Source organism: Podarcis tiliguerta (assembly GCF_965153285.1).
Source record: "Podarcis tiliguerta genome assembly, chromosome: 16".
Lineage (NCBI taxonomy): Eukaryota > Metazoa > Chordata > Lepidosauria > Squamata > Lacertidae > Podarcis > Podarcis tiliguerta.
Genome location: NC_139549.1, coordinates 34,405,722 through 34,426,886, shown reverse-complemented (window position 1 = coordinate 34,426,886; position 21,165 = coordinate 34,405,722). Strand labels below are relative to the sequence as shown.

The window sequence follows — 21,165 nt, the reverse complement described above, 5'->3', positions numbered from 1 at the left end:
GACAGTGTTTGGGTGTCACAGTAAACCATGGGTTGTTGTGACACGAATGAGCCTTGGTGAGCTTTTTGTTCTCCTCCTAGACCGCAGGCTCAAGGAAGAATGTACAAGCTTTCAGTTCCATTTTTAATTAACCCTGTAGCTCATCATGTTGTCCATACTTAACAAACTGTGGCTATTTTTAACTTGGTTTCTTTGAATGAAGCCAGCTTCAAATGAAGCTAACCTGTTGGAGCAAGACATAGTTACAGTTAGCCACAGTTTGAAGTTTGGATGCAGTATTAAAGTGTGGTTAGTTGAAATTGGAAGCAAAAACTCATGGGCATGTTAGGAGAGTGACCGGGGAAGAGTGCAGAGATGTGAGACTTGCCTAGATTCACTTCCGTTACATTGCTCACCGCAATGCCAGACTTCAGGCAGTTCGATCCCTCCTTCAACCCATCCGATCCCTAGATTTGATTCCTAGATGTCCCTTGTGAGGGGTGCAGGCCATGCTCCTTGCAGGATTCAATATACTTCTGAAGCCTAAAGGTTGGGAGAAGGAGCTTCTCTTAGCTTTAGCCCCTTTAACTCCGAGAGAATATATTGTGTGTGAGAGACACAGGGATACCACTGGCAAATTGCATCCCTGGGTTTGAGACATCCTCCTATGCCGCCCCACTGTTGTGCCATCATCATGCTGCAAGTTTCATTTTCTTCGCACAATTTCTGGTCTTAAACAGAGATAACCAAGCTTTTAATTTCACTGTGGGCGTTTGATTCAGCTTCCCAGTGTAGTGCCAGGCCAGGATGTTTGTGTTAACGTCAACATTGCTTTCTGAATGAGCCAGTGTGCTTATTTTACATACTATATTTATTTACATCCTGCATTTTTCCCAGACAGCGACTCAAGGCGGCTTACATATAAAATAGAAGCAGCCTAAAATGTAGAAAAAGCAGTCATTAAGAAGCAATTAAACAGTAATAGAATTAAAAGACATATATAAAACATACAGATAATTACAATAAAATTTGCATCAACAGCCCTTTGCATGCATTTAAGCTCTTTGCATTCATTTAAGATTTAATGTAATTAGCACAATCTATACTTTTTATGCATCATTTCCTTCTGACGTCACGGCTTACAATTACCTGCCCAACAATTTCCATACAATTTCCATACAAACTTCTGCTTGTATGCCTGCATACCTATTTGTATACCTGCATAACTGTGCGCACACACATCTTTCAATAATCTTTCCTGCATTTGACTCTAGCTCATGGAAGCCATTATAGGTGCTTTAAGTTTTCAGGGTTGCAGCTAGTAGCTTCAAGCATTATTGCTGCATCACTGTGTTTGATGCTTAACATCTGTCTCACATGATTAAATCTCTCTATACACTTTATTTACTGGCCCAGTTTGCACATAGCAGTAAAACAAAGTTAATAGTTTCCTGCAAGCATGCCAGTCTTGGTCCCTCTGTTCCTCCCTGCTTGTACGCTGAGCAAGCCAGCCACTATCCCCTAGGATGGTGTTACTGGGGTGGGGGGGCCTTGCCTCAAGACCCTGTTCTTTTTTCCTCCCCCAGCCCCACCCCAGGACCCTCATTTACATCACCATTCCTCTACAAGTGATGCAAAACTGTGTGGAGAAGGAGGGAGCCTCAACCTGGGGACACTATTTTGGTGGCACCCCCTTGTCTCACGTAGCATGCCATTTCAAGCCTAAGATTTGCTGACACAGGTGAATGCCATTCTGAGGCGGGGAAGCCCGTGCTCTTGGCTTTGATCCAAAAGGGCGTGCTATTTTAATCAGATGGTGTGAAATAGCTTGTGCTTGCCTTCTCCCTTTGAATAAGCTGGCTTGCCTACCCATAACGCTTTGGGCGGCATGCTTTTGTTTTTAAACAAGGTGACTAGGAAACAACACTGTTCGGCAGAGACTGGAAATGTCAGATGAACTGGGTGTGGAATGGAGACAGCCTGTTTGTCAGCTCTTTTTGAGGGCTTCCACGTGACCCCTGGGTTTGCTGTGGGCTCTCCCTGTTTCTTGGCTGTGTAATGCGCCTAGAAGCTGTATGAAGGAAGGGGTGGAGTAGGAGGGTGGGGAGCAGCAGATAAACAAAGCTATTTATGTCCTCTGCAGTGAGAATAATTAAATTAGGGATGCAAGTAGGAGCTGAATACATATCACACAACCCAGAATGTGACGTCCAAGACCTATTTCAGATGTGCGTGGACAGGAATAAATTTCCTTGCACTTTAAGTCACTGGCCCAGTAAATCAGTTCTGACCACTTTGCTCCTTCCTGCTTAGTACATGACTTAGCCTGATATCCAAACTTTTTAGAGCCAGTAAGCCGTGAGCAGTCACTTAAGAACAAACCATGGTTTGTTGGGAGCCAAACCAAACCATGATCCTAGGTTCAAGTGGATTGGGATTCGTTTCTTGTGTGTGCTAGTAAAGAGGAGCAAAGTAGATAGCGCACTCAATATCAGCCGTTACCTATGTGCTAGTGTTAATTTCATTTATAAATCCTTTTAAAATGAGAACTCAAAATGAATTACAATATAATAAAACTGTTACATATATGAATTAGTTAAAACATTTGCACATATAAAAGCAACACTGTACCATTTATACAATGCCCTATCGCAAAACATCAGGATGGTGTATAGCAGGGGTCAGCAAACTTTTTCAGCAGGGGCCCGGTCCACTGTCCCTCAGACCTTGTGGGGGGCTGGACTGTATTTTGAAAAAATAATAAAAATGAACGAATTCCTGTGCCCCACAAATAACCCAGAGATGCATTTTAAATAAAAGGACACATTCTACTCATGTAAAAACCGCTGATTCCCAGACCGTCCGCAGGCCAGATTTAGAAGGCGATTGGGCCGGATCCGTCCCCTGGGCCTTAGTTTCCCTACCCATGGTGTACTGTATAGCAACATTTTTTTAAAAAAAATGCAGTACAGAAGTATCTTTAAAAAGACTGGCCTCTCAAGAAAATTTTAAATAGCTGCATAGGCCTGATGTCTGGTTTAGAAAGATGTCTGGAAGTCAAAAGCGATGAAGCTTGCCAAATCTTTGCTATAGAGGAGGTGCAGCACCTCTTAGGGCTGGGAACATTAAATGCAAATTTTACTTATTTCATAAAATTTATATACGAACAAGCTTCAAAGCAGTTTACGAAAAGAATAAAACAATAAAATTACTTGTAACAACTGTTTAAAACGTTCAAAAAACTAAAAATGGCAATGAACTGAAGACACATCAGGAGTCTAGATATCTGGGTATCTGAACAAAAAACATTTTTAGCAGGCGCTAAAAATGGTACAGTGGAGGTGCATTCCTGATAGCTATAAGCGAGGCGGACTTCCATATCACCGGGAGGGAACAACTGGTATTCTGGTCTCAAGTTGCACAAGGCTTTCTACACCAACACAGTTTAAAACAGCAGTAGCGCACACAGAGTCCGTTCAAATCCTATGCATGTTCCAACTGGGGAACGGACCTAGATTTTGGCAGGTGCCCAAAAGTGTTTACCGTCATGTACGAACCTGCTTGGGCTCAGGTTCAGGCATTGGTTTCAGTGCATGGATAAAAAGTCCAAGTCTTCCTGTTTGGAATCCCAAGGGCTGCTATTCATCCACATTGGAAACTGTTAGCGGGACAGGATGCACAACATGTCTTGTGTTCTCTTGGGAAGGAAAAACTGCATTTGTGCCTTTCCGTTGTGAGCCATTGTGGCTAGTTTTTGCAGAGAAGATAACAATCCGTGAAGCTACCGTCTTACACCAGTGCAGACTATTCGTCCCTCTAGCCAGCCTTCCAAATGTTGGTGGATTCCCCATCAGCCCCAGCCAGCCAGCATGGGTGATGGTCAGGGATGATGGGAGTTGTAGTCCAACAACCCACGGTGTGCCCCACATGTTCCTCACCCCTGTCTTGCACCAGCCCTAAAAGGCAAGCCAGGTATCCCTAAACTATTTATTGGTGGCTTGCATACAGCTACCAAAGAACTTGAGCAGGGGTAGAAACTTGAACTGACGGCTTTCCTGGTTTTGCATCTCATGATCTTAATATATTTATGGTCTTGGAGAGGACAGAAGACAGTGAGATTATTACAGGCTTTCAACTATTTTCACTGAAAGGAACATCCTCATTCAGAGGCGGTGTGCTTCTGCTATACATAATGCTGGGATTCCTTGCCCTGTTTGTGAAAGCAAGTAATGTATCATCAACAAAAGGACCAGCAGCTAGCGATGCAAAAGACCTTTTTTTGTCTGCCACTCACAGTAAACCAGGGACTGGTGGCCTTTCATACCTGGTTGGACTTCTACAAGCCCCAGCCAGTGTGATCAGTGGTCAAGGATGATGGGAGCTGGGCTCTAGCAGCCAATGAAGGTTACTAGTTTTCCAATCCTGCAGGATTTGAGCTAGGTGGAGAAATAGCCTGAGTTGTGAAAAATGCAGCTTCTGTGTTCCTGCAATGTTGGGACTTTTTTTACCTGATTTGGGAGACAGGTCTTAATCCCTCTGCCTTACCACCTGGCGTGTTTTGATGCAGCTGTCCTTAAGGAGGACCACGCAGCGTTCAAATTGCCCAGCACTTCCTGTCCTGACATTCCACGTGACTGCAGCACTGCTTCTCACGTGAACATCCCAGCCAGCCAAGCTGGAAAATTCCTGTTTGTTGACCCGCCCGGATCAGACGTTACTTGCAGCTGCTGTTGCTTTATGATTTCTAGGAAGTGCCTGTAAGAGAGGGCTGTGGATTTCGTAGAAAACCTAGATCAGTTTTCAGAAGGTGCCCCTGCACAACAGCTCCTGTTTTGCACTGGGCAAGAGAGCTCTAAGGAATGTCCTGTATTTTTCCATACTAGCCCTTTTCTTTCTTTCTTTCTTTCTTTCTTTCTTTCTTTCTTTCTTTCTTTCTTTCTTTCTTCCCTCCCTCCCTCCCTCCCTCCCTCCCTCCCTCCCTCCCTCTCGCATGTGTGCCCCCACCTTCGGTTTTACTGTTTTTCCCAGCATTGGAATTCAGCAGAAAGTTGATAGAGAGAGCAATTTGGAAATGCTTCCCAAATATTAGCCCCTGGCACACAGTTGTTTACTTTGACATTTTTGAGTAGGCATCAATGTGGGGAGAGAGGGCAAGCCTGCAAGGGACTGAGCTGTGCCAGGCTAAGTGGAGTAGTGTTAGTTTTAAAGATCTGGGATGTTTGCCGTGAATATGCCATTACCTGACCTGACCTCTCCAAGCAAACCTGGCAGGCGGCAGGCACCAAGTTGTGTACACAGCAAATGCCAAGACGGCCTGGTTTCGCCTGTGCAAGAATTTTAAAACTGCTCTGCCAGGTTTTTCCTTCCTCTGCCCCCTCCCTTCTCTCTTCTGAATGTGTCTCTGCCTGGTATATGTTACCAGGATTGGCAGGGAGGGTGATCCTTTTTGCTTTTTTCAAATTGCTGCTTCAAGTGTCGCGAAAAAGAAAATGGGGGACACTTTGTGTTGAAATTGAACATGTTGGAAAGAAGGTTAGATGAAAACCTTCTCCTTGCAAAGCTAGTTTTTTGTCTGTGCAGGGACTAGTTCTCTTGACTGCGGGGAAGCTTAAGGTAGTTTGGTACCTGAATTGGAATAGTCCCTGTGGTTTCCAGTAGGGAAGGGTTAGCCAACATGGTGCCTCCAGATGATGTTGGATTCCATCTCCCATCTCTCCCAGCCAGCATAGCTAATGGAGTAAAAATGACGTTTTCCCTCAAGTTAGGTGACGGAGTAGCTTCTCTTTCATTTAGTTTCTCTATGGGCAGCACTGAGCGAGATCCAGGCAACAAGGTTGTTGGATCCATCCCCACAGCAGGATAGAATATCAGGTTTTCTATGCCTTATAGATCCTTCTCCCTAAAAAAGATAGAGCCAAGTGCTTTTTCTTGAGATTATTAAGCAGTTGTAAAAGCTAATGCTTCCATTAAGCTTTTGGCTAAACTGGTTTCTCCTCACCCCATCTTGTTGCCTTTGATTTTCCCGTTTTTAATTAGCATCTGTCATTTGTGTGTTGTTTTATGACCATTCATTGTACTGCGTTTGATCTTGTAAAATACTTTGAATCTCTAGTAAGAGTAATATAAAAGTAGCTGGTTTTTAAAAAAATAAAAACATCAACAACCTCTGTGGCACGATATAAGATATGAGCTTTATGTGATGCTGACCTTTTCTCACTTTATTTCATTTCATTTCTTTCTTTTTTCTTTTTAAGCATTCCAAGGGAGACATCAGCCCACTTGAGGCAGCTGCTGCTAGGACTCTTGCAACGGAACCACAAGGACCGCATGGACTTTGGTAAGGAATTTCGCCTTCTGAGACACTTCGTAAGCAAGTCAGACCAGAACCACACCAAAGAAAGAAATGCCCTTTAATAAAATTGACTCTGCCCTTACACTTCAGACACACCGACGTTCACACTTTGGCTGTGCCCCCAGAGGGTTGACAATAGCTCAGTGCTCAGTGCTTTGCTTGAAGGAGGATTGTGGACCCTGTTTTAAGGTATCAGCATCTCACATGGCAAAGTTTTGCTGATTGTTCTAGTCATTCAAGTTTGATTCCGCCCCGCCCCTCTCCCAGCACCACTGATCCTTTGCAGACATCATGCTGTCAACCCCGGTTTAATCCTAATTGGTTTGCCGTCTGTTATTCTTTCAGATTATAATTGTCAATGAAACTGGGCTTTAGATAACACCCCCAAGCAGCTGGCCAAATCAAGGCCAGGGATTAACTGATCCCAGTTTTAATTGTACATTTATAGATGAAGCATGGCCGGATTTAGCAAAACCATTGTGATTTATTTATTTTTGAGGGGGGTGGGGTGGATATGGTCATTGTACTTTAAACTAATAGGGTGACCTAATAATGCCATTTTGTTGGGCGGTGGTAAGCTTCTGTCAACTGTCTGTCTGTGGGTTTTCCAAGGTGGCTGTAGGATGCCTCAAAGCAAGACACTCTGTGGTCTTGGAGGAGTAAAGACATGCCACTCCTGAATGTTGGTGCTGTCTTGCATTTAAGCCTTCCTTTGCCAACCTTGGGTCCACAGCTGAAGCTGGACTACAGCATCCACCATCCCTGACCATGGGCCATGCTTTCTGTGGCTGATGACAACTGTAGTCCAAACACATCCAGGGACCCAAGGCTGGGGAAGGCTGAATTAAGGTCTAGCCTGGTAGCCACAGGCAAGAAGGAACTGCATGCAGGCTAGTGAGCAGGGTGGTAGAGGAGAAATACCGTGTTCAGTCCTCCCCAGATCAAGGTTGGAACCACAGTGAAGGGCAATAGGTTAAAAATCTTTTCTCATGTCCTCTGTCCTGCACCTGGTAGCTTGGCTCTTGAAGAAGATTGCCAGGACTGTTTTAAATGCTCTCAAGCTAGACTTGGCACATTACCCAAGAGCTTTTTGAGGGCTCAAAAGCAGGATACGAATCCTGCTTAAACAAGTAAGATAATTAAACATTGTTTGGTTTTTGTTTTTTTTTTTGCATGATTGAACTCGAACTTTGTAAAACATCGATATTTACATTTTCTTCCTTTTTCTTTCTTCAGATGAATTTTTCCATCACCCTTTCTTGGATGCAAGTGCCTCTATGAAAAAATGTAAGTTCGTTTTGTTATCTCAGTCTCTTTTTTGCAATACATACACGGACCTACGCTGTAGATTTCAGCTTGCACTGTGCAAGCTTAGAAGCACGTTATTGGTGGTTCTCTCTTAGGCTCATTCGGGTGTGAGAAGAGGCGGCAGAACTTCCGCAGCCCGACCATTCCATTCTATAGATGACTTGGCTTGCTCTGTGCTAGAAGGCTGCCTCTCTTTAGAAGCAAATTGCACCTCCCAAGTTTTCAGACCTTTATTAGTAACTTGACTAGGTGCTGACAAAACCTCAGCTTTCTAAAAACTGTGGGAGTAGCTTAGTTTTTTGGAGGGTGGGGTTTTTGTTACACTTCAAGACCCTCTTTTGAGGGACAAAAGTACATGTAAGTATCCTTTCAACTGTGATAGCCAGCGAGTCTGTGAGACTAAAGCGTTTTTATGAATTGGCACATATCATCTCTTGCAGTGCTTCAGAAACTGGCAGTTTTAATCATGTAGCTGAAATATGTAAATCCAATTCCCTTTGGCGTTTTTAAAAGATTTGTAATCACTGCATAGGAACAATGTTTTGGCATTGAGTTTGTCACATTAATTCTGTCTGGGGTTTTTTTACAATGATAAAGGGAGTCATGTCATCATGACTTTGTCTGGCCGCTTTAGATTTAATCTTTATAATGGTGGTTTCTGCTTTTTATTGAGCTCATTTTTGTGCCTGAAGTAATGGGCTGTAGCATACACTGAAACAGGACAATCCATTCACTTATGAGGTCTAAGGGATGGAGAATTTTGCAGCTGTGGGTGGAAAGTGGAACAGTTTCAGAACTGAAAGTAAATAGAGGCTTTCTTACGTGTTGAGAATACATCTAAATGGCACCTGAGAAGTTTCTTCCTAGGAGAGAGATGAAAAATTAAGAATTTCCCAAAGAACACATGCTATGATTTTTGCGGTAGAATAGATGCTTTGTATGCAAAAGGTCAAGGTTGAGTTTCCCACATGTTATCACTGAAAGAATCTTAGGGCACGAATCTGGGAGACCTTGGAAAGCCACTACCACTTTAAGAAGAAGCAGTATTTAGATGCCCTCCAGTTGTCTCAACTATAACTGTTGGCAATCGTGGGGCTAGATCGGGCTCATGGGAGCTACCGTATTTTTCGCTCTATAAGACGCACCAGACCACAAGACGCACCTAGTTTTTGGAGGAGGAAAACAACTATATTCCAAAGCATGTGGAGGGCACCAGGTTGGGGAAGAGGGGGCTTGATGAACCAGTAATCTGACTCTGTGTATAAAGTGGCTTTGTACAGTGAATTGCAGGACTTAAATCAGGCATGGGGTATGCTATAGCATAATCCATCTGCAACAGGATTAGTTCAAGGGTGGAGCTACACATTATCTCGGCAAATATGTGGGTTCTGACGTAATAGGAATGTGTGGGGTGAGAACCACATGCAAGACTGGGGTCAATGGGGGCTGGGGTCAGGGTGCTTTTACTTTTCCAATTCTCACCTGACAAAGTTGCCCCTTCACTGGAGCGGGTTCACCAAATAGTGTTTTTGGAACTACGTAGTGATAGTTGTAGTGTGTGTGTGTGTGTGTGTGTGTGAGAGAGAGAGAGAGAGAGAGAGAGAGAGAGAAATTGCTGTCATGGATCAATTCTCTTATCAAGTCAGCCAGTCAGCAAACGATGGGAGACACTGGGGACTTCTACATTTTGCTTTAAACCTGTCGTAAGCCTGCCACAAGGTGTCCTAACATTGGACGCCTGTAGGGAAATCTAAGCCTTGGGTCACCATTGCTTCGAAGCAGGACAGTTATGATTTCATTCCCTGATCATAATTTTAAATAATACAATCCCCCCCCTCCCTTAACTATACTTAGGTGTCACTCCCACGGGCAGAAAAATATTCTCCTGGTTTAGGGGCGCTTCCAAGCCCTCCCGGTCCTTACCTACAACCGCAGTGTCACCCTGGGGGGAAGGCCGCCCTCGAAACCGGAAAGCGTTTTCCCGACTCAAGGGCACTTACAGACCTGCAGACTTCCCTGCTCCCACCACGGTGCCCCAGTGGAGAAACATTTCTACGAAATCTGAGCCCCTTGCCAACCAGGAAGGATCTTCTGCGCCCCAGGCAGCCTGGCAGCCACCGCGAACAGTACCGCCATCGGCTCCGGCGTTATGGAAGCCGAGCCGCAGCCCGCGGGGATCCCCGCAGAAACAAGAAAGGATTTTCTTGACTTGGCCTCCATTTCCTTCGCTGCCAGCCTCCTCACAACCGCTGCGTGGGGTGACCCCGCCGAAACGGCCAAGCCAAGAGAGGCAGAGAAGGGCTCTCATCTTCCGGCCACTGTCTCCTGCATCGTCCAGCCCACTGCCTTGGGACACTGGTCCCATGAGACGCCCATGCCAACAGGTGCTTGCACACCCCAGGTCACGGCACAGCTACATCTGGGTGTGAATCGGGAAGAAAGCTCATCAGGTCACAGCTTTCAGGCAGAAAAGAAAACTATGCTGCACAACCAAACTGAGAAGAGAAGCTCAAGTTTTTCATCTTTTGGTGCTTGGTATACGAGAGGGCTTTTGTCCGGAGGCTTGTAATCATGTACTTCAGTCCTAATACTTGCCTGTAGGGGCCTCGGGCCCAGTTCAGAAAGAATAGTAATATGGTAGTCAGTTGAATACCAGAAGGCAGCTGATCATGTGACTCCAGCAGTGTTCAGTTGTGTCCAAGTTATTCATGCTTAGGGTAGACATGACTAACTTAGGTCCATTAATTTCAGTGGGTCCACTCTAAAAGTTAGTTGGATGTAACCCACGTTCCTCCATTCCCTCATCATCACACCTGGACAGGCCCTCCAAAGATTTGTGGTGTTAGGTTTGAAAGGCTCCAGATCCATGTGGCGAGTGACTCTTGTGTGGTGAGTGGCTGCCATGTTGCTGCTTGTGTGTGTGCATTAATCAGGACTCTCGAGAGGAGAACTAGCAAGCTGAAGGTGCCTAGAGATCTCAGCTTTTAGGGGAACCATTTTGAGGAAAGAGGTGGCCTCTTCATCCTCTGATTTCTTGTTACCTGTGATGTGATGGATAAATGACAGGAGCAGCTTGCTTGTGCCTCTTTTAAGAGTCTTATTCATACGATTCCCTGAGCACTTGCTTTATCTGTGGCTCTTTGCCTGGTCTGCTGGTGGTGTTATTAGAAGACACCATCACTCAGTTAGTGCACAGTGCAGACAGCTCTCTAGTCAGAAGGGTGTCAGGACAGGAAAATATCTCTGTGAGACCTTGGAGAGATATTTGTCAGGATAGATGCAATGAAGCTGGGTGAAACCAATGAGCTTGGCAAGAGAGAATGTATTGCATTGATCATGGTACCTTCCACCAAGATATGGTCAGTAGTTTCTGCCTCATACAATTCTCTCTTTCCTTGATTTTTTTTTTATTTTTAATCTTCCTTGGCCTACCCAGTAATGAAACTGGGCAAGGTGCAAGTTCTTTATCTTTTTCTCAGCACCACAAAGTATTTTTGGATGCCTTCATTCTGTTATCTGGAAACTCGTTTTCTATATGTTTGTTCCAGTTTTATTTATTTATAGCCTATTTATATGCTTTGTTCTTATTTTTTTTCTATTTATATAAATATATATATATCTGTAAAGTGAGACATCTGTATTTCTGAATTATAAAAAATAAATATTTTTCTAAAAACGAAACTGTATAACTTGGGTAGAAGTGTTTGTATTTTGCCATAAAAGTTGTGTAGTGGATTCCCCCCCCCCCCCTTAATGATAACTAATGATACTGCATGGCAATAATAACCTGTGTGGGGTCATATTGGTGGTACCTGCAGTGGTAAGCCTAGAGCTGCAGCTCAATTAAAGAAGTTCCAGTTGCTAAATCATGAAAGTTTTAATTCAGTTTTATCTATTGGGCGAAAACAGATTCTAAAGCACTTGGCATGTTTCCTTTGTGTTCAGATGTATTGCAGCAAGCATCATCCTACAGCAATGGTCGGGGATGCTACAGCCCTTTTTATGATGCTGGACTACAACTCCCACCATCCTTGATCATTGACTATGCTGTCTGAGGCTGATGGGAGTTGGAGTCCCACAACCTATGGAGGAACTCAGGTTCCCCGCCATTGTTGCAAGAAGTGTTCCCTACCATGTGTAAATAATGCCTCTTCTGTGAGGATGCCTTCTATAAGTAGGGAGACTGCCTCTTCTAAGATAGTTCTTTCCACTTGCAGTTGTTTTTAAATAAACTCCTTTATATTTTTTAAAAAACCTGCCTTCTGGTATAATATTTAGCGCTGTGTTAGTGGATTTAAAAGTTCTTAAATCAATTACTGTGTTTGGTGAAGTGTTGTGGCCCTCCCAGTATTTCACATGCAACTTTTCTCAGTTTTCTGGTTCCTTCTTTCTGCACACAGTCAGTGGAGCATGAGACTCTTAATCTCAGGGTCGTGGGTTGGAGTCTTTGCATGTGTTGGACAAGAAGACCCTTGTGTTCCCTTCCAACTCTACAATACTGTGATTCTACCTACCAGATAGGCTTCCATATCAAATCAGTAGAAAGTGCATTGGAACTGATTGGAACCCCTTTAAAATACCTTTGTGTGTGTGTCTCGCCCCACCCCACTATCACTTTATAAATTCACCAATGTAATTGTTGCTTAATGCAGAGCCCTTCACTAGGCAAGAACCACCGCAGCTCAACAATTCAGCTGTGGTGTTGTTCATCTAAGGAAGATTTCTCCCCCAAGTGAGCTGTGCTGCATTTTTAGAACAGACTGTGGTGGAGAGAGCTGGGACCTAATCTTTCTCAATTAAGCAAGGACTTGGAGACTCAGCAGGCCTCCTTTTGCGAGGAGAGGAATTATATAGGTAATCTGAAGATTTGTGGGTGGAGACACCTAAGTCAAGTTTAATATCACTGTCTCTCCAGGCTCAAGGTGAAATAATCAGGTTGGTGGAGCTAGTTTCTTTTAAAGGATGCCAGATCTTCATCTAGAGACCTTTTAAAGTGCTTTAAGGAATCAAGGCAGGAGACACCAACTATCCCCTCTGTCTCATTGCTCCACCGATCCCTTTGCCCCTCTCTCCCCACAGCTGCTTGGGGGCAAAAATAATAATCTTGTTCATCTGTTCCAGCCTCTCTCCACATTCTACTTCCTTTGATTCACCAGACTCATTCCTGTTCTGCCCAGACTCTCGCTTTTGCTGAGTCCTACTTTCTGCCTCTTGCTTGGCACTGAACACCCTGGACTACTTTCCTCAGCCTGGCAGAGGATTTTCCTTTGCGATCATCTGCAGTGGTGCAGAGTCATATGCAACATGAATCCTCCAGTCCTAGGGAACCCTGGCAGATGTCGAGTGTGTGTGAGCTACTGCAGTTGTGCTTGTGAATGGCCCCTGCCCAGAAGAATATGTAAACCTGCTCATTTATACAAAAGCAGTCCCATGGATAGTGCCCCGTCTATATCCATATATACCTGCTGTGTTTGGCAGTCGTAATGAGCCATTCATGAATGCTGTGTGGATTTGTGAGTCCTGGCTGAGATACCAGCAAGTCTATGCTGAATTCCCTTAAGATTTGGGTGGGAATAGCAAGATGATTTTTGTATAGATGTGGTTCGTCATGCACTGTCAGTGCTGCAGTTTGTGTAGCGGAGTGCTTGGGCCTCCATTGCTCCATCATTCACACGCGATGAGGCAAGCGCTCCGTATGCAATCATGCAAGTATGAAATCTTCAAACACTTGGTTCCCCACCACCACACATGAGTGTCACTGAAAGCAGATGTTCTTGCCACCACATAGGAAGGAACTTACCCTATTAACTATTTTGGCCATCTAGCCTTAAGACTGTCTGTTTGGTTCAGCAGCGACTTTGTAGAACCTCCAGAGGAGGCTGTTCTCATCACCCAGTACCTCATATTGTTTTAACTAGCGATTTCGGGGACTGGAGCTCAGGTGTTTGGCATGTAAAGCATGAGCTCTACCTCTAAGCTCTGGCCCCCTCCCCTGTTCTCTTCTTTTAATGTTTTTAAAAATAAATTTCCATTTCAAATTTTCACATTCAAGCCAAAAGATAACCATACGATAGTCATTGACTTCCCTTCCCCACCCCCCTTCCATGGTTCATTTTTGTTACCCATTGCTACTGCATATCCTGATTAATCCCTCTTTCCATTTCTGAGCATATATCATCCAGGCTTGCATAGACAAAAATCCTGCTTTGTCTTCTCCTTCCCTTGCAGTGTACAAATAATTCCCTCCCTCTTTTTATTATTGGGTTATCCCATTGGTTTCCTCACACCAATCCAACCAGTGTCTTACCTCAGAATGGTGCTGGTCTGCCAAAATATGCTAAGCGCAGGCAGTCAAAACATAATTTCACAGGGCAAGTGAACACCTGGCTGTTAAAACATCAGCAATATGATGTCATTTTATGGTAGTCCCCAGGGATGTTTTCATTAATTAAATATGTTTTGACTTTACTGAGAACATTTTTCTTCTGTGTGCAACCACCATCGTCTTAGCCTTCTAGTTATCAGCTGGAGAAAAGTACATCATCTCATTCTTTTGGAGTAATAGAAGCTATAGCTGGACAGTAATTTTCCTGTTGCTGTTGTACAGAGAGAGAAAAAACAGCTGCAGCTGGGGTGTGTTAATTAATTACAGCTTCACACCCTTCAAAATTAATTATAGCCTTCCACCCTTCAAAACAAATAGCAATGTTTTAAAACGTTTTTCACACATGATGTGAAAATTCAGAATCAATCAATTTCACTGTGCTCCAGGGCTCAGTTTTCTTTATATTTTCTCTCGCGCTTTATTTATTTAATTGAAAGTATTCCAGTTCTGTTTTTCTGCATCAATGTGAGGTACTCAAGGCAGCTCAGAAATGATTTTAAAAACAAACAAACAAGCCATCATTGAATGCCTACAAAACACAACCCAACTCAAAACACAGAAAGAGACCGGCAGATAATAAATTCTTCAAATTGTGTGAAGAACCAGACACAGTGCTTGAGATACCTCTGAAATGTCTGATAGTGGTAGGAAGCCTGCCAAACAATATCTGTCTATCTTTTCCCCACCCTCTCTTTTGCTTGGAATGTCATTGGAGGAAGCCATACCGATAGCTCTAGGGCAGGGATAGAGAACTTCACCACAGTTCTCCATGCGCTGGTAACTTCATGGGTGGATACCTGCAATACTCTCCGTGTGGAGCTACCTTGGGGCTGACTCAGAGGGAGCAGGTGGGGCAGGACACCATAGCCAGGCTGCTTGTGAAGGCAAGCTGCCACCAGGATGCAAATCCTCAAAGGCAGGATTTGCACTGATTGCCCGTCCTCTACTGGGCCAAGTTCAAGCATTTTGGTACTAAGACTCTAAACAGCTCAGGATCAGATTTCTTAAGAGACCACCTTATCCATCACTACAGTTGCTTCTCCTGCAACTTCCAAAGAAATTGGAAGCTCACTCTGCAGTAACTTGGAGAAGTGTTTTTAGTGTTGCTGCCCTTGTTCTGTGGAACAACATTCCTGCTGAGATACAACAGATGCCCATTATCTGCCCTTTCTGGAAGCTACCGAAGGCATTTTTTGTTCTAGCAGCTTTCCCAACAGTATGACTAGGTTTCTGCCATGGGTATATTTGGTGTTGTTCAGAAATTTATCTGCTGCTGTTTATTTATTTTTTGGTGGTGTTTAACTGTTTTCAGCTGGTTCTGCTGCATTTGGTGCATTGCCTTGAGGCATGTGTGTAAGATGATCGATAAATTAGAATAAGTTGTGACCCTCCAGATATTGCTGGACTCCAGCTCCCAGTGGTTGGGAACAATGGAGGTTTGAGTCCCAACAAGATCTGGAGGACTCCAGATTATCTGGGTAAGGAATTCCAAAGGGCATTTAGGGAAGGCTCTGTCAAGTGTACTTGACCACTGTCTGCATTATTTCGGACCCTGCGCTTTGGCTCTGAGGACTTTCGGAGTGGCTTCCAATTCAAAACTGCCAACCACATCCTAAAAAATACTCAAAGCAACAACACCGCAAGAATCTGTGTGTGAGGACGGAGAAAGGACTTTTTAAAGAAATATAGTAGACCTGAGTCATGCCACTGTTGCAGTGCTGCAACAAAAAAAGTTGTTTGCGTTCTAGAAGGCAGACAGCAGGTTGGGCCAATCTTGTGCCCTTCAAACATTGTTGGACTGCACTCCCCCCCCCCCCTCTGACCATTGGCCATGCTAGCTGGGGCTGATGGGAGCTGGGAGTCCACCATCTGCATTGACTACCCCTGACAGAGACCAAAGGCATTTAGAAGCCAGAAAACGGCGCCTCAGACTTCAGAATCTGCTGCAGGGTGAAATAAACGACAGCTTCACAGACGGGGGGCAAGCGAAAGAGCACCTGCCACATTCAGTTGCACTGAATGCCAACTTGTTTCTCCCTGCCCCCTTCCCTGCCTCAGTTCAGTGACGTCGCCTGGCACCTGAGGTAAATCCGTTAGCGTGAGGAAGCCAAGAAAGCTGTTCTAATCCCGCTGTTGACAACCTAGAAAGCATGACCTTTCTTTCTTCTCTCCCCTCCCCCTGCCCTCTTTCTTCAGCTGCTTCTGTGCCAATGCCTTCTTATCCGAGCTCTGGGTCTGGGAGTTCGTCCAGCAGCTCTTCCACGTCCCATCTCGCATCTCCTCCCGTAAGTACAATGCACGCCTCTTGAGCGCTGTTGGTTTTCCTCCTCCCTCTTGTTTACCACTGGGTCGTTCTGGAGGCTGCTGACGACGTCCTCCTCCGGGTGCCCACCACACCGCCAGTCCACCGTGCAGGGTGGCATTTTCAAGGGAGAGAACCATCTTAAGCTGTGTGTGGCAGATCCCAAGTCAGCCCACGTAAGAAGCACTCAGATCGAAGGCTTGTCTAGTCTAGCACCCTGCTTCCTCACAATGGCCAGCCCAGATGCCTCTCGAAAGCCCACAAACAGGGTATGAGCACAGCAGCTCTCTGCCCACTTGGTACCCCCAGCAGTCTGTATTCAGATGCAGGCTGCCTCTGGATTCTGGAGGCAGCATATGGGTAGCCTTATCCTCTATGAATGTGTCTAATCCCCTTTTAAAGCCACCTTAGTTTGTGGACTTTATCACATCTTATGGAAGTAGATTCCACAATAAAACTGCGCTGGGGTGGGGTGGGGAGGAAGAGCCCCTCCTTTCTATCTCTTTGGTCTGCCCTGAATCTTGCTCTATTCAGTTTCATTGGGTGAACCTGGGTTCTGGAGAGAGGAAAAACTAGTTCGCTTAATCCATTTTCCCTGTATTGTGCATCAATTTCTAAACCTCTATCATGTCCTCCCTTGCTCACTTCAAAAACAAACCCCAAAACTCCTCCTAGGGGAGTTATTGCACCTCTTCTGTAGCTTTTCCAGCTCTACAGTGTCCTTTGCTTGAGATACAGTGAGCAGAATCATGTGCACTATATTCTAATTGTGGTTGCACCCTCCGCCTGAAGGGGCTTAGTGTGTAGGGAATAAAGGAACAATGAGCGACCCCAACTCAAAATATGGCTCTCATTTCCACCTGCAAATTTGAAGATTTGTTCCTTCAGCCCTCTAAATATCATAAGAAAGCAGAGACTAAAAGCCAGCCCCATAAACGGGACTTCTGTAAGGTAATAATGAGATAACAGCCACCACATACTGGGGGACTTTCTGTGTCAAAGAACCGTTCCAATTCCCTGCCGACTGCATCACTTGATGGTTCTGGGGCCACTGAAATGGCATAGTTTTGTCTTGGGGCCTTTGGAGAACTGCCTTCCATAGACACCATGTGCTGGCAGAACCTCCTTTTCTGGGTGTGCTTTTTGGTGCGGAAGAGCCTGCAGAAGGAGTTTCTTCTGAGGTTTGCATTTTCACTCCTGTTTCTCCTTCCCCTTCCCTTGAACAGTCCCTTGGAGAGATGGCACATCTCCCTGAGAAGGTTTTAGCCTCTCCTACCCAGCCCTGCTTCCTTCATGGGTCGAAGGAGTCGGCTGGCGGCAGCAGCAAGAACTCTTCCTGTGACACCGACGACTTCGTCATGGTGCCAGCCCAGTTTGCAAGTAAGCAGTCTGGTTTCTTTTCGAAGCAGAGGCATGGCTGATGGTGTGGCAGAAGAGGTTGTGGGCATGCCTCAAAGGCAGGGGACAGCAACCATAATCTCACGAGCCCTGTTGGTTGCCAGTTTGCATCTTGGCTGAAATCAATATGCTCACCTTAGTGTTTAAAGCCCTAAGAGACTTGGGCCCCAACTATCTAGAAAACCACCTCCTTGCCCACAGACTGTCTCTGCTGTAGAGATCAGCAATGGTAGCCTTTTGAGTAGTTCCACCGCTATCAGAAGCTCAGGGTGGCAGCAGCCCAGGAGAGGACATTCTCTGTGGCAGCCACAAAGTTGGGGCATTCTCTCCCTACAGAGGGGCACCTGTGCCGTTTTTCTCATATGAGCTTTACCCCGGTGTATGTTTTTAGGACCCATCCTATTCTCGCGGTTGTGATTTGTTCTTAAGCTGTTTTTAATGTTGTCTTTCAAATTGCTGTGACTTGCACTGGGACCTTGGGAGGTGAAGGGCGAGTAATATATCGTTATATTTAGGTACTCCTCTTCCGTGCTACAGCAGCGCATGAGAGACAGGAAGGAGCAGGGATGAGTGCAAGAGCTCTGCCCCTCTCCATGGGTCCTTCCTTCCATTGTTGTGCAGGGAGGGTAACCCAAGCAGAGCAGGCAGCCTGGGACAGGCAGCTGCCCTCTAACTGCAGAGAGTAAAGGGGCCAAACTAGCATGGTTAGCCCCACTCTCCCCTTTGCAAACAGATTTATTTGGGCAGATTAATGTCCAGATAGCGTTGCATGCTTTGAACAGGAGAAGGGGAACAGCTTCCTGGTTCACAAAGCTGCTGAGATTTGAAATCGGTTGTTCTTCAGCTTGGGGTTTTCTGTAGCGAGAAGCCATGGTGGGGAGATAGCTGAGCAGGCAGGCTTGTTGGGAACCAGTGTTTTAGGTCCGTGTTTGGGAGCTCCTGCCATCCAATTACATGTCCAGGAACTGGAAAAAGGCACACTGGCAGGACCCACTATTCGTAGGCAGGTGCTGGGGACCCAGCTAGTAGGTAGCACACTTCATGCTTGTCCAGCCCCCCCACCCCAGTCCTTTTCCTTGTGGTGGGCCTCTATTTAAATTCCTCTCATTGCCCCAGAGTGATGCCGTATTGGGGGTGTTTGGGGGAATGAAAATGGTGCCCCCCATGCCCACACTGATGATTCCCTGTCCCCCCTTGAAGTGCCGCAGTTCTCCTCCATTCAATAAGTTCCCAAGAGGGACCAGAGATGCTGGAGGCCTTCCAGAGAACACTTTGCCCAGGGTCCCCTGAAACCAGTGTTACTGGGAAAAAGGCACTGCAAGTTGGTCCCGTTTTTGATGTTTGAACCCTCAGTAATACTTATCCGCTGGGATGAGCTACAGGCACCAGGCAAAGGGTGCTGTGGTGTGCATATGTGTGTGTTTCAACCTTGATACATTTTCAAAGGGATGTGGCACAAGCACACCATGATGCCTCAGAGTGCTGGAAAATCTCCTGTCTTCTGCAAACAGAAATGAAATCACACATGTATTTTTTTTAAAAACGAGGATTTGCAAAACTGAAATTGTTTCTTTGAAAAATACCCTACAGGCTCCCAATAGGAAGCTCATTCTCTGAACGCCAGTCTTTTATCTAGCCAAAATGAGACCCTCCACACACAAAAGCCGGGAGGTGGCAGTAGGCTTGGGGAAAGTTCAAAATGTCATTGAGGGATTGTGCAGCCCACTGAGGGCTGAATATGCTCAGAGTCATAAGGAATGGGATTGGCTGTAGTATGCAAGAAAGGGACTTGTTTGGTGCCTTGAGCAGGAGCCCTCTGCCCCTGCTGCAGGTCCAACTTTTCAGATATTACAAGCCTTGGGCCAGTGACATCTTTTGTGTTATTTGCGCAATCACGCCTCTTCACATATGAGCAAAGTGTCTTCACTCCCATCCTATCATACAAGTTTGTACAGAAGGTCACACAAGACCTGGTTATTGCATGGCTAAGGTCTATCCAGCCTCCCACTGTGTGAATAATGGGGTCGTCACAGGCATGAACGTCCATACTGAATCTCTACTTGCAGCCTCCAGGTGTTGCCAAACTACAGGTCCCTTTCCCCCCCACCATTGGTCATGCTGGCTTAGGGCTGATGGGAGTTGGAGTCCAGCTATAACTGGAGAGCCACAGGTTCTCCACCCTTTCTTTTTAGCCTAATTGTGGGAAAGGTCACATTAGTGGTGTTGAGAAGAAGCCGTCGTTCCCAAAGAGAGGAAGCAAGAGAGGCCTCCGTGGCTTCAGTCTCTCTTCTAAAAATTCTCTCTTCTAACATTTGAGGGCCTTCAAAGACCTCTCCTTTATGTGCAGTTCTCACATGTCCACACACCAGGGGGGGGGCGATTAATTGTGCGTGCCCATGCTCTCTATGTTATTACTGCAGCATAGGCCTGAAATTAATCTTTTCAGAACTTTTTAAAACTTAGGTGATATCGCTGTGGAGGCTGCAGGAGGAAAAACTATCCAGGACAGCCTGATGTGTAGTGGGTAAGGATCTTTAGTGTGTGTTTTCTTATTTTATATATACTCTTTATTTAGTTATTTATTTAACTGATTTTACTATCATTTTAACATTTTAAAACTTGATTTTCCTTCCCCCTCTTTCTGTGGTTGCTTGAATTTATTTTTAATATCTTCTGCATATCCATATTAACTTAACTTACTCATTTATTTATCTTCTTTTAATATATACTCTTATGTAACTGCAGGTTATTACAACAATCCTGCCAGTGTTTTTATCTGTTTACAATTTATCTGTAAATATTCAATAAACCATTTCCAGTCTTTTATAAAAAGTTTGTTAACTTGATTTCTTATTCTCCCAGTAAGTTTCGCCATTTTTGCATATTCCATAAGTTTTTGTATCCATTCTTCCTTTGCTGGGACTTCTTCTTCTTTCCATTTTGGGGCAAGTAGCATTCTTGCCTCTGTAGTCACATACTTGAATAAGTTTCTATACAATTTAGGTAGTTCTATCCTTATATTTCCCAAGACAAAGGCTTTTGTTTTGTTTTGACAAATGTTATTTTAAACATCCTTTTCATTTCATTGTATATCATTTCCCAGTAAGTCTTAACCTTACTACAAGACCAGCACATATGATAAAAAGAACTTCCTTTCTCTTTACATTTCCAACACTTATTTGATTTAGACTTGTACATTTTTGCCAGCTTACTTGGTGTTAGATACCATCTTGAACAGTTTTATACTGAGGCCATTTGACCAGCTTAACACAGTATTGTCTGCTCCAGGGATGAAAACATGTGGCCTTCTAGATGTCTTTCCCCTCGTCCTTGGGACTCCCATTGGCTATGCTTACTGGAGAGTTGGGAGTCCCAGTAACATGGTCCCTGACCTGGCAACAGCTCTCCAAAGTCTTTCCCCTTGTTGCTCTCTCTAGACTG

At 44.9% G+C, this 21,165-nt stretch overlaps 1 protein-coding gene across 2 annotated transcripts in view; it reads left to right on the top strand.

The window, feature by feature from the left end:
• ULK1 (unc-51 like autophagy activating kinase 1) overlaps positions 1–21,165 on the top strand; it is a 111,202-nt gene that overhangs the window by 59,279 nt on the left and 30,758 nt on the right. For both annotated transcript variants that reach the window (XM_083418178.1, XM_083418179.1), the window contains 5 exons: positions 6,234–6,316; positions 7,568–7,618; positions 16,221–16,309; positions 17,553–17,706; positions 20,188–20,248. In XM_083418178.1, coding sequence (XP_083274304.1) covers positions 6,234–6,316; positions 7,568–7,618; positions 16,221–16,309; positions 17,553–17,706; positions 20,188–20,248 — 438 coding nt within the window. The remainder of the gene's footprint in view (positions 1–6,233; positions 6,317–7,567; positions 7,619–16,220; positions 16,310–17,552; positions 17,707–20,187; positions 20,249–21,165) is intronic.